The following is a 10,304-nucleotide window of genomic DNA, read 5'->3' as shown; positions in this document are numbered from 1 at the left end:
AAAATGTATTTTGGTGATGATATTAATTGGTCCGTGTTTATGAATTTATTTTGATTATAAACTTTCCAATTACTGAAAAAAAACTCAAATAATTATTCTTCGTTTTAAAATAGTAGCAGTTGAAAAAATGTAATCATACATTTGAATTTCATTAGAAACTTACAAAGACGTTTGCATGTTCTAATTGTACCAAATTATTTATTATAAAAAATTGTTCAATCAATTATTATTCTATATTTGACAGAAATTCTATGTTTTAACTTTCAAAAATTATTTCTTTAGAATAGAAATACACAATAACCACAAATATGTTCCTTCATTTTTATTTTTTTAATATTCTAACTATTGAATTGTTGAATATGTAAAAAATATTATATATTTTTTAAATATGTCTCTTATTAAATAATGATTTCTTTCTTTTTAGCAAAACACTTATAGTTACATCCTTAATACATGCAACTGTAATGCTTTAAAATGTAAGTAATTTTTTTGTTTTCACAAAATCACAAGTTCTTAAAATTTTAGATGTTTAAAAACTTATTTATTTAGTAAAACTTAAAAATTTATATGAAATCCTTGTTCGTAAACCTCATAATTCGTATTTTATTGCATTAGAATAACATGAACGGAACTCATCTTCCGTGATGTATTTAATGATGATATTAATTGGTCCGTGTTTATGAATTTAAATTGATTTTAAATCCTCCTATTACTGAAAAAAGAACTTAAAATAAATATTTCATTTTACTTTTTTTATTATAAAAATATTTATAATTATTATCTTTTCTTTTTAGATTATCAGGTTAAGTTTCTTTGGTTTTGTTTTGCATAAAAATTTGGATCCCTAATACATAATGTAAGTTTAAAACATTTTTCTACCTATTTTTTTTTATCAGTAAATGTATTTTGAATACAAATTTATGCATTTTTCTATTTTCTTTAGTGATGATATTAATTGGTCCGTGTTTATGAATTTAAATTGATTTTAATCTATCCAATTACTGAAAAAAAAATAATTCAAAATATGTTTTTTTTTTTAATTTATTAAACGAAAACTAATTTTTATTTCCTTTATTTTTTAGATTTTCTATTATTTTTCTACGGAATTACAAGAAAATTCTTTGGGATCTAATAAATAAAATAATGTAAGTGTTTAAGGGTTTTTTTATTAAATTTAAGCTCTAAGATAATATAAAATGATGATATTAATTGGTCCGTGTTTATGAATTTTAATTGATTTTAAACTCTCCAATTACTGATTTAATAATTCAATAAACATTTTTAAATTACATTATATCTTGAAGTTTATATTTTAATATATATTTTTTATTTTTACAGAATGCACACAACACAACCAAATAATTGAATGGCATCGAATATAAAAATTAAAGAGTTTACATAAATTAAAGATTTTCTTTGATCGTATTACTGCGTACGTGATGGAATAGGCTTTTGTAACAAAATCACATTTCAATAACGAAATTTATCTAAGTTGTGTGTGATGTACTTTGCATAAAATCAAAATTCGCGAAGTTGTCATGTGGTTGTTGTTTTTTATAATAACAATAACTTCACACCTTAAATATACCAGTTTTCTTTTAACGATTTGATTTGATTGAGGAATACAAATAAGCGGTAAAATTAACATTTCGTCATCAGTTTTACTCCATCACGATTGTGGTAATTCGCTAAATGATTTGTAATGCGAAAGAAATTAGATTGTTTAAAATTGTAATTGTGTTATTGTTTAAAATAATAATTTTTAAGAGAGAGAGATAATTTTAACTTCATTTTGCAAAAGAAAAAGTTCTATTTAAAAGTATAAAAAATAGTGAAAGAAGAATTTTATCAGTGAGACAAAAATCTTTGATTTATGTAAACTCCTTTGTTTTTATAAACATACTATTTTGGAGAATGGAATTATAGGTGAGTGTGTTATATTTAACAAGGACCAACGATTATATTTAATACTTTTATGATGATAATATTTAATTATGTCTTCTTTTCCCGACATAATTTATAATATTTTGATGATAATATCAAATCTGATAATTAAACAATAATAAATGTTTATTTTAAATTAATCGAAATTTTTTCATAAACAGTTTCAATTTTTTGAAATTAATTTCGTAATGTCAGTAGTAAAAAAATTGTTTTCATGAGAAAACTTTACAGCCAAACTTGAACAAATTATTTAAAGTTTTAGACAGTTATTCGCCCTATTAGAAAAAGCTTGTTTTAGAAGTATTGGTCGGCCAATACAATTATATATGTACATATATATTTAATCACCCCTATTCTGCATTTTGATTACGTTTACGCATTCAGTTACTGATCGAAAAAAGGTATTCCAACAAACAACTGAATCATAAGAAACAGAAGAAGCTATTTTATTTCGTTTCAATACTTTACGATTGCGTGTATTCTGCATTTCGATCGTGATTACGTTTTTGTAAGTTTTTTATGTGTCGAATCGAAATGCAGAATACCAAAGTTGCCAGAGAAAATTTCGATTCAAATTGAAATGTAGAATAGGGGCCAATATTAAACTACTTGTTTGTTGTTGTAATTTACAAAATATAATTAAACTTAATTTTGATTTTTTTTTTTAATAAATGTTGTTTTTCTCTATTATTTTACAGCTAAAAACTTAAACCTCAAATTAGACCTTCAAGGATTTAGCATCCATAATTATGTAAATTACAAAGGTAAGTGTGTCTAATATTATCAATTTTAAAAGTACAACTTGGTTATAATTTATAAAGGTGCATATCAAATTACTTGTTTGTTGTATTTTATAAAATATCATATAAAATTCAAAATTACGAATATTTAATTAAATGTTTTTTCTTTATTATTTTACAGCTATTAACTCAAAACCTGTAAGGATTTGTCTTTAGAAGTATGGAGTTCATAAAGGTAATTTTTATAACAACATTTTGGTAGATAGTTAAATAATTTCTAATATTTTATGATGATAATATTAATTTATGTCTTCTTTTCCCGACATAATTCACTTTTGATGATAATATTAAATCTGATTGTAAGCTTAAACGAGTAAAATTTTAATTATAGAGAAAGTTGAATGTATTTTGTTGCAAAAACAACGACGCTTTAATAAATTATTTTTAATTAAATTATCATTTATTAAAATTTGTTTAATCATGTCTGTTCTTTAAATCGATTCGGTCTTAAAACCGATAAGCTTCTAAAACCCAATTTGTTCAGTAAATCAAATTTTATTTGAACGTAATATTCAGAAAAATTAACTTATTTTAAATGAAAAAAAAGAGTTTATAATGTTCATAGCATTTATATTAAGTTACAATTGTATTAAAAACCCCAAAAATAATTATTTAATGCATTATAATCAAATTAAATTCGATTTACTTTCGACTAGATTTGAATACGAGAAAAATTATTATAATTCATTTTTAAACGGATTCAGTTTACAGAACAGACATGAAATGAAATTCACGCTCAAACAGTTCTTGTGTAATTAGGATCTTGTGTAATTAAATATTAACACTTTACTTGTTTAATGTTTTAAAATTATAAAGAAACAACCATTTAACTTTTTTCGATTTGCATTAATTTTATTTTTTCTTCTTTTTGCAGGTATGTACTTATCGATTTCAGGAAATTGGATGGATGACATTCAGATTTTTTTGAAGCTGAACTGTTATTTTTCATTATTTTCCATTTTATTTATAGTTTAATATTATTTTAGAAAAATAAAATAAAAAATTAAAAACAAATTATTTGTGCGAATGTTTATTTCATTGTTTATTGCCATTGTATAAAATGTAATATTGATTTTAATATTCTAAGCCTAGACGTGCCGTTCCTCTAGTTATAATGTTCAATATTAGTTGTAATTCTCCATATGATTCCATAGACAAACCTGAAATTTTAGAAGCATTAAAGTCAATAATTTAAAGGGAACACCATATCGTCGCCTGATGAAATGTAGTGGGCATGTTGGGAAATGTACATATCTTTGGCTGCATCTGAATGATTATTTTAAATTACACCTTTTTTAAAGGTGTCTACGCCTCTGCTCATTTCCATCAATATTACACACTAATCATCAGATGCATTTCCGAACAGGACCACAATTTCAGAATTTTACTCCTAACGAAAGAAGAATTATTTGATTTTAAAGAAAATTAAATGTGGAATTGAAAGTTAGATGAAAATGGTATCATGAAATGAAATATCGGGATTTGGTTCGATAAATGATTATAAGATCAAACATAAAACCGATAACATTGAATATTATGAAATCAATATACATATGTACGTATGTTTTTCGTCCTTTTGAAATCCATTTAGGATAATGTTTGAGATTTAGTCTTAATGTGTTCTCCGCCATTTCAAGTTTCATTTCAGCCTTTTTAATTTTTAAATGCATTAGATGAATTAATGAATGGCCCCTATTCTGCATTACAATTCAAGGTATTTCAGTGCATGTAATACCTTAAAATTCTATAAGCCACGAATATTCGCGACAAAGTTTTGAGAGGGAAATACATAAAACTAGTCTCTGAGAAGAGCATAACGTTAATATTGTTAAAAAAAAGTCACGGTTTCATTTCTTGGGTGCTTACAAGATTCTCTTTCAATACAAATTGAATCTTTGGAAATATATTTTAAAATGTAGCGGAAACTGTTACCTTTACTTTTAGAATTATCTAATAGGATTTTTGCATCTTTTAGTTCAGGATTACGACCTGTCAGCCAAGTAGTCACATCGGCCAACATGTTACTGCAGCGAGGTTTTAATATGGGCGCTTTAATAGTATAATTTGCGACATTTCCGAATACAGGCACATGAACATGACTGTAACCCAGAGAGGTTTCTATGCCCCAACGTGTTTTACCATAAATTGATATTAGAAGTTGAGGCCCTAAACAAAATCTTTTTATTAAACAAAAAATAAGAAAAAACCGATCGAAAACTTACATCCAAATGAATTTGTACTGCGATAGGTTTGTTCTATTGGCATATTGAATATAATTGCATCATTAAAGTTACCATTGTGATTGGAAGCAAATTGTGTTATACCCTTGTTATGTCCACTAACGAGTTCCCAATCGGGACCAGCCACACTTTCATAACGGCAAAATATTTCAGAGGCTTCTGGTCCCAACGGAAATGTTGCTGATTCCAATTGTCCGGTTATGAAAATATTAAAGTAACTTGCTGCTGTAGTATTCGACTCCATTTAAAAAAAAAATTCGTTTGATTTTGTTTACGTTTCCTGAGTGGATGATGCATTTGTTTCCGTTGCTATGACAACCAGAGCCCTGCGCCGACAAATATTAACGGGGGCGGCGACTGACACTAAATATGTCTGCGGCGGCTTAAAATCGACTGTAAGCCGGCTAAGTTTTCAACTACGTTTAGTGTTTAAATTTTCAACGATTTTAAATAAAAACGGAATCCGAGAGATCAGAAAGTGGGATTTGGAAGCAAATAATTTGTTTATAACAGCAAAACAGAGCAAGATCAAAAATTGTGTGAGAATATATGCAGGTATGAATAAAAAATTCTTAAAAATTAAAAACAAATCCTTTCTCCAAGTTTTACGAGGATCAGCCGATATTTAACTATATCCTCCATATAAAACATCTTGCAGAAAATCAGTTTCTAAAAAATTTTGCATTATGAAAATGATCAATAACGTAAAAACAAAACAAATAAAATTGTTTATTTACTAGCTATACCCAGTGTGCTCTGCTACCCTAAAAGCAATATAAGTAAGAAACTTGACGATTTTAATCATTCTAACTACAACGGTTTTCCTGATATACAATTTCATGTTTCGATTTCAATATCATAGAAAACTCAAAAAGTACTAGTTGGAGAATGAAAAAGTACCAAAAAATATCACTTGGTACCGGTGTTCGAAAAACACCCCATTAGCATATTTAGTGTTTCTTGAATAAAATCAAATTTTCCGTTTTTACCCCTTTTGGTACTTTTTTCCTTCCCATTAGCGAAACAAAAAATCTGTTCCAAAAAGTTGCAACATCGTATTGGGAGCCCGTTATTATGTATTCATATGTATAAGACTTATACTATAAGTTAATAAACCAAAAACAATGTTTCATAAAAAGTACCAAAAATAAATAAACATTCGTCGTGTTATGAAGGATTCAAAAATATTTTTTTTAATGTTCAAATTACAGTTTTTACCCGTTTATTCCCTAAAGGGGCCGAATTTAAAAAAAATACCGGATACCTGTCCGCTTTTTTTTAATGAACGACGATAAGCTTTAAACTGTTATTATATCTTTTACAGTTTAGGAGATATGAGGTTACCGAATTTACCATTTTTAACCCCTAATCATTCGAATTTCCCGTCTTAGTGGATCTATTTGGTGGGAGACCAACCTCCTGTCCAAATTTCAGCTCTTTAGCTAAAACCGTTTAGGCTGTGCGATGATGAATCAGTCAGTCAGTAACGTTACGGCTTAACAATTGTTTCTTGTAAATATTCGGCCACCATAGTGTTTGGAGACAACAAGAGCTTTACTGAAAGGCACACCAGACATCGCGCACTATTATGAGTGTGTGTTAGTGATTCTGCAGAGATCAATGGTATAATAATAAGTATGTATCCCAAGGTTACCCCCTAAATGCGGCAATCAGCTTCCGTCCATTGCCTCTAAGTGATAATATACCATGTCACCACAAGCCGACCGACCACCACCCGCCTAGATGAATAGGGAGGTATACAATTTCCACTCTCTTGTGGGCATTTTTCCAGGAGACCATCATGATGACTCCTCTTTCTTGAAAATAAAGACGTTCTTTATAAACAAATAAATAATTAATTAACATCATCATTACTTACATTTTTTAATCTTCTAGATCTCACAAATATGCCAAATCTAGATTTCAATAAACACTTTTGGGTATTAAACAAAAACAAACATCGCCTGGAAAATCATTTCCAACATAGTTATTAACAATTTAACTAAATTAAACCTAACACGCTGTTTCTTTGCACAATAAACTATCGTACCGAGTAGTATAGCATACAATCTTATTAATTTCAATTGTTAGTAAACAATTATTTATTTGCACACACACATGCAGAAAACAGTTTGGCGCGAAAAATTCTAGCAGAATTTCTTTTCTCAGTCGGCAGAATTGACATCAACTGCACTTCCCATTTCAAATACACATGTTCGATACCCTAGCCCTTTACGATATGACATACAAGCAATATAAAAAGGTGAAGCTCCGGTTGACGTCAACGAAGCTGGTTTGATGTCAACGAAGCTGGTTTGAAAAGTAGCAGCGACTCGAATTAGGCGCGTAAAAACGCGAAAATATCTGAGGCGAAGCAATATACGTCGAACGTTGAGCAAAGTTCTACACCGGCCAAATTTCAATGAGCGGCTTATTATGAGATAAAAGAAAACTTGCTTAAATGAAAACAAATTAATTTTATATTGTAAAATTTCATAAATTTTGCGAGTGTTCTGTAAATTCTACAAAATATGGCGAAATTTTCAAGCCGTATTAAGCTGAAAAATTTTCGGCGGCGGCGGCTTTGACATTTGACATCGGCGGCTAGGCTTAGTCGGCTTAAGCCGAATCGGCGCAAGTCTCTGATAACAACTCGAATAATTGTTTTAAACAATAGGTTGGCAATATTGTCAAGTTTTAAATTTCACATCTAGATGGCGCCACAGACATTAATTTCTATTTTTAAATTTTAATGATTTATCGGAGAATTAGTTTTTTTGTATAAACGAGTTAAGCATTTTTTAGGAGGCTAGTATCTAGTATAATTTAGAAATTTATCTGTAGTATAGCGTAGATTTTAGTAAAGTTTAAAGCTTAGTTTCCGGTTATCTTCAAATATATATAATATTATTTTTCCAAATTAATTCATAATCAGCAAAAAAAAAAAAATGATTTTCAGTAAATATTTTTGCTGGGAAATATTAAATTTTTTTCGTTATTAAAAACATAAAAATTCAAAATAAATCCTAAAACAAAAATGGAGGAAAATGTTGCAAACATATTTAATTTAATCAGTTCACTATCACCATATTATCAAATTGGAGTTGGTGCAACGTCGGGATGGTTAACTGGCTTCATATTGATGAAAATTGGTAAATTTGCTGCTATTTTACTTGGAAGTGCCATAATTCTTATAAAAATTGCCGAAAATGAAAGATTTATTGATATCGATTGGTTAAAAGTTAAACAAAATGTTGAAAATTTTTCTATAAAGTCTCCCAATAATTTGACTCTTGGAAATACTGAAGGCAATGTAGAAAACTTTGTAATTTCATTTGCTGGTGGATCTTTAATAGGAATTGGATGTTCTTAAATACACAAAGTCAAAGAAATGTTCTTAATAAACTCTTTATATCGCGATAAACTTTTTTATGTGGATTATCGATGGATTTGTGTTTTAAACAAGGTTGACAATTGTTATATGCCTATATTATAGCCTATAGTGTAATCTTTAGTCTGGTCTAGTTTATAGTCTAATATATATTTCGTTAGAATTTATCTGTTATTATGAGTGCCGACAATTATATGTTAAATAAATTTGTAATAAAGAATTATTAATAATAACCATTGAACAACATTGCCGTTTATTAATTACTAGTTAATACCCAGTGTGCTTCGCTACCCCAACTAAAATAAATACATAATAACAAAAAACAATTATTTATTAATTATTAAATTATAAAAACTTTCTTAAGGGTTTATTATAATTTCTCTTGATGGCAATATATTTCATTTAAATTCTAAAGTAATACATTAATGATCTGTCTGATTCAACAAAATTTTTTGGAAATTTTTATATTTGGGGGTAAAAACTTGTTTTTTAAAATTAAGGATTTTTTGGACGAAAACCGGGAATATTTGCATTATTTTGTCATTCCATTTGTAACATATTGAAACATTAATCGCACATTCACCACAAAAGTATATATTCTAAATTCTAAGACTATCTTTTATTATCTGTTCTTAATAAAACTTGCTCTTAATAAAACACCTTCAGAAAATTAGATTTACGTTTATTATTGTTTAACAAACACAAGTATATCGATTAACTTTTAATTTTCTATCTTTTTCGTTCTACCATGAGGATTTGTCTAGACCCGATCGTATACAAGGTCACTTGAAAAAATTACTTTAACGGTCATAACTAAAAATTACGGTATAGCGAAGAAATATAAAATGATCAAGTTTTACATCAAGCTAAATTTTTCTACCAAATTGTATAAGGATCGGTTCATAATTGACAATTCTCCCTATAAGGTCCGATTCAGAAAATGACTAACGCTATTATCTTGTTTAAAAATGATGAAATTTTATGCAATCAAGTTTTATATTAACCAAAATATGCCAAAAGACAGATAACGCTAAAATATGAGCCAAAATCTCTCTACTAACTTTTGTAAAGATCGCTCTATATATAAAACCACAATCTTTCTACCACATTTTTTGAGTCAATTATAGGTCAATAATTGACCCTTCCCCCCTTCAGAAAATAAGTTTACTTGTTTCTCAAATAACATAAACATCAATTCATAAATAACAATGATCATGATTAAATGTAACACTCTTACAATTTAATGGTACTTAAGGTTCGAATTATTTAATATAAAAAATAAAATATGAGATTTTGTCCCTATAAGATAAACGATCTTAATTTTTTGAAACGTTTTAATTAAAAATTTTGAATTTTAGGCAGATCCAATAGAGATTTTTTAGTAGGAAACCCAACTAGAATAAAATGCACTCAGACAGGTGCAAATTCAACTTAAACTTTTATTCGCTCGATATAGGTATATTTTGCAAATAACGATTTATTGGATTTTGATGATTTCATTCAATTAATAAAAACGATTCCTAATACGAAAAGTGTAACATGTTGACGATTTCGCATTAGTTATTTATTAAAATAAACAGACAATTTAATTTTGTATGTACTTAAAACAGACAGTTTTTTAAAATTCACTTCAAATGATTTTTAACGGCCTTTTTACAAGCTTTTAAAAGTTTGTAATATGAGCGACCTCCAGTTTTTAGAAATGTCAATAAAAGCAACAACATTTTTGTAAGCGAAATTGCAAGTACTTCTTTAACTCCCTATTTTTTTTAGAGAGCGTAGAACTATTTGCCTCCAATATTATTACCATGTTAAAATAATGAGCAGTGTTGCCAACTTAGTGCTTTTAGCACTATTTGCGGTGCTTTTTGGTGTGCCAAACGCGGAAAATTTTGCTCATGGTGCCTTTCTTCAAAAAGGCACTAAAGT

At 27.9% G+C, this 10,304-nt stretch overlaps 2 protein-coding genes, 1 long non-coding RNA gene and 4 other non-coding genes across 8 annotated transcripts; 6 read left to right on the top strand and 1 right to left on the bottom strand.

Moving 5' to 3' along the window:
• Positions 1-10: 10 nt before the first annotated feature.
• Positions 11-81, top strand: LOC111674986. Its single transcript, XR_002762482.1, has one exon. It is a non-coding gene; the product is annotated as a small nucleolar RNA U18 (small nucleolar RNA).
• A 569-nt stretch (positions 82-650) lies between these two features.
• On the top strand, positions 651-721 carry LOC111674987. Its single transcript, XR_002762483.2, has one exon. It is a non-coding gene; the product is annotated as a small nucleolar RNA U18 (small nucleolar RNA).
• Positions 722-939: 218 nt separating this feature from the next.
• Positions 940-1,010, top strand: LOC111674985. Its single transcript, XR_002762481.1, has one exon. It is a non-coding gene; the product is annotated as a small nucleolar RNA U18 (small nucleolar RNA).
• A 72-nt stretch (positions 1,011-1,082) lies between these two features.
• LOC124419135 lies at positions 1,083-3,761 on the top strand. 2 transcript variants are annotated; one of them, XR_006940429.1, is made up of 5 exons: positions 1,083-1,145; positions 1,339-1,926; positions 2,643-2,708; positions 2,866-2,919; positions 3,619-3,761. It is a non-coding gene; the product is annotated as an uncharacterized LOC124419135 (long non-coding RNA). The 2 variants fall into 2 exon arrangements; XR_006940430.1 differs by having other exon boundaries at positions 2,866-3,511.
• On the top strand, positions 1,194-1,264 carry LOC111674989. The gene has a single exon (XR_002762484.1). It is a non-coding gene; the product is annotated as a small nucleolar RNA U18 (small nucleolar RNA).
• On the bottom strand, positions 3,699-5,304 carry LOC111674983 (B9 domain-containing protein 1). The gene is made up of 3 exons (XM_023435676.2): positions 4,967-5,304; positions 4,677-4,910; positions 3,699-3,904 (listed from the first exon to the last, which is right to left on the bottom strand). The coding sequence occupies exons 1-3, from the start codon at positions 5,226-5,228 to the stop codon at positions 3,819-3,821; spliced, it is 582 nt and encodes a 193-aa protein (XP_023291444.1). The 5' UTR covers positions 5,229-5,304; the 3' UTR covers positions 3,699-3,818.
• Positions 5,305-7,935: 2,631 nt separating this feature from the next.
• On the top strand, positions 7,936-8,636 carry LOC124418929 (FUN14 domain-containing protein 1-like). Its single transcript, XM_046946879.1, has one exon. It carries the CDS (start codon positions 8,022-8,024, stop codon positions 8,355-8,357), a length of 336 nt encoding a protein of 111 aa, XP_046802835.1. The 5' UTR covers positions 7,936-8,021; the 3' UTR covers positions 8,358-8,636.
• Positions 8,637-10,304: the final 1,668 nt, after the last annotated feature.

The sequence above is a fragment of the Lucilia cuprina genome, chromosome 3, assembly GCF_022045245.1.
Source record: "Lucilia cuprina isolate Lc7/37 chromosome 3, ASM2204524v1, whole genome shotgun sequence".
In the NCBI taxonomy this organism is placed as follows: Eukaryota; Metazoa; Arthropoda; class Insecta; order Diptera; family Calliphoridae; genus Lucilia; species Lucilia cuprina.
This window is presented reverse-complemented; position numbering and strand designations above follow the sequence as displayed.

Excerpts from the sequence above, each read along its gene's own strand:
- LOC111674983 (XM_023435676.2), bottom strand. The coding sequence starts at position 5,228 with ATGGAGTCGAATACTACAGCAGCAAGTTACTTTAATATTTTCATAACC. Across the intron at positions 4,911-4,966 it reads CAGTACAAATTCATTTGGAT|GGCCTCAACTTCTAATATCA; the intron begins GTAAGTTTTCGA and ends GATTTTGTTTAG. Across the intron at positions 3,905-4,676 it reads AGATAATTCTAAAAGTAAAG|GTTTGTCTATGGAATCATAT; the intron begins GTAACAGTTTCC and ends CTAAAATTTCAG.
- LOC124418929 (XM_046946879.1), top strand. The coding sequence starts at position 8,022 with ATGGAGGAAAATGTTGCAAACATATTTAATTTAATCAGTTCACTATCA.